This window comes from Fukomys damarensis, unplaced genomic scaffold, assembly GCF_012274545.1.
Source record: "Fukomys damarensis isolate Sample0158 unplaced genomic scaffold, DMR_v1.0_HiC HiC_scaffold_4, whole genome shotgun sequence".
Classification (NCBI taxonomy): Eukaryota; Metazoa; Chordata; class Mammalia; order Rodentia; family Bathyergidae; genus Fukomys; species Fukomys damarensis.
The window spans coordinates 25,321,705-25,322,554 of record NW_022900916.1 but is presented as its reverse complement, the minus strand read 5'-3'; the positions used below and the strand labels follow the sequence as shown (position 1 = coordinate 25,322,554).

The 850-nt window shown below is 53.5% G+C and overlaps 1 protein-coding gene across 2 annotated transcripts in view; it reads left to right on the top strand.

Annotated features, from left to right (window-relative positions):
• Window positions 1-611: 611 nt before the first annotated feature.
• Igf2bp3 (insulin like growth factor 2 mRNA binding protein 3) overlaps window positions 612-850 on the top strand; it is a 141,520-nt gene continuing 141,281 nt past the window's right edge. For both annotated transcript variants that reach the window (XM_010641117.3, XM_010641119.3), the window contains exon 1: window positions 612-800. In XM_010641117.3, coding sequence (XP_010639419.1) covers window positions 626-800 — 175 coding nt within the window. In that variant the 5' untranslated portion in view covers window positions 612-625. The remainder of the gene's footprint in view (window positions 801-850) is intronic.

The window sequence follows — 850 nt, the reverse complement described above, 5'->3', positions numbered from 1 at the left end:
CCCTCTTCCTTTCGCCCGCTCGCCCCTTTTTTTTTTCCTTTCCTCCGAAACCCGCTCTAATTGAGGCGCTGGGATTCCTCACGTGAGACGTTGATTTGTAGTTTGAACACGTGGCTCATTCAAAAAGCCGGACACTCGGAGCGGATTTTTTCCGCCTCCTGCGCCTCCCTCCTCCTCCCCTCCCATCCCTCCTGCCAGTCACCCTTCGGGGTTCTTCTGGCGAGGCGGCGCCTGCTTCACGTAGTGTGATATTTTCACAGTCCGCTGGCCGTGCCAAAGGGGTTGGGGAGGAAGAGACAAAAAGTAGTTTTTCCCCTCCTCCTTCCTCCTCCTTTCTCTTGCTAATCCCGCCTCCTCAGAGTTAGGAAGACTCCTCGTAGCGTTCGGGTTGTAGCTAGTTTTTTTTTTTTCTTTCTCATTTTTTTAATACCTAGAAAAGGGAAAACAAGACCCTCGGATCTGATTTTCCGCTCCTCGTTCTTGTGCTTGGTTCTTACAGCGCTGTGTATTTTAAAGGCGAGAAGACGAGGGGAAACAAAACCCGCCGGATCTATTCATCACTGTGGGTGGTTTTAATTTTTCGTTTTCTTCATTAATTTTTTAAAAAAACCAACCACGCTTCACAATGAACAAACTGTACATTGGAAACCTCAGCGAGAACGCCGCCCCCTCGGACCTAGAAAGTATCTTCAAGGACGCCAAGATCCCGGTGTCGGGACCCTTCCTGGTGAAGACGGGCTACGCGTTCGTGGACTGCCCGGACGAGGGCTGGGCCCTCAAGGCCATCGAAGCGCTCTCAGGTGGGGCCCGCGGGCGGGCGGCGGGCGAGGCCCCCGTGTCCCTCGGCCTC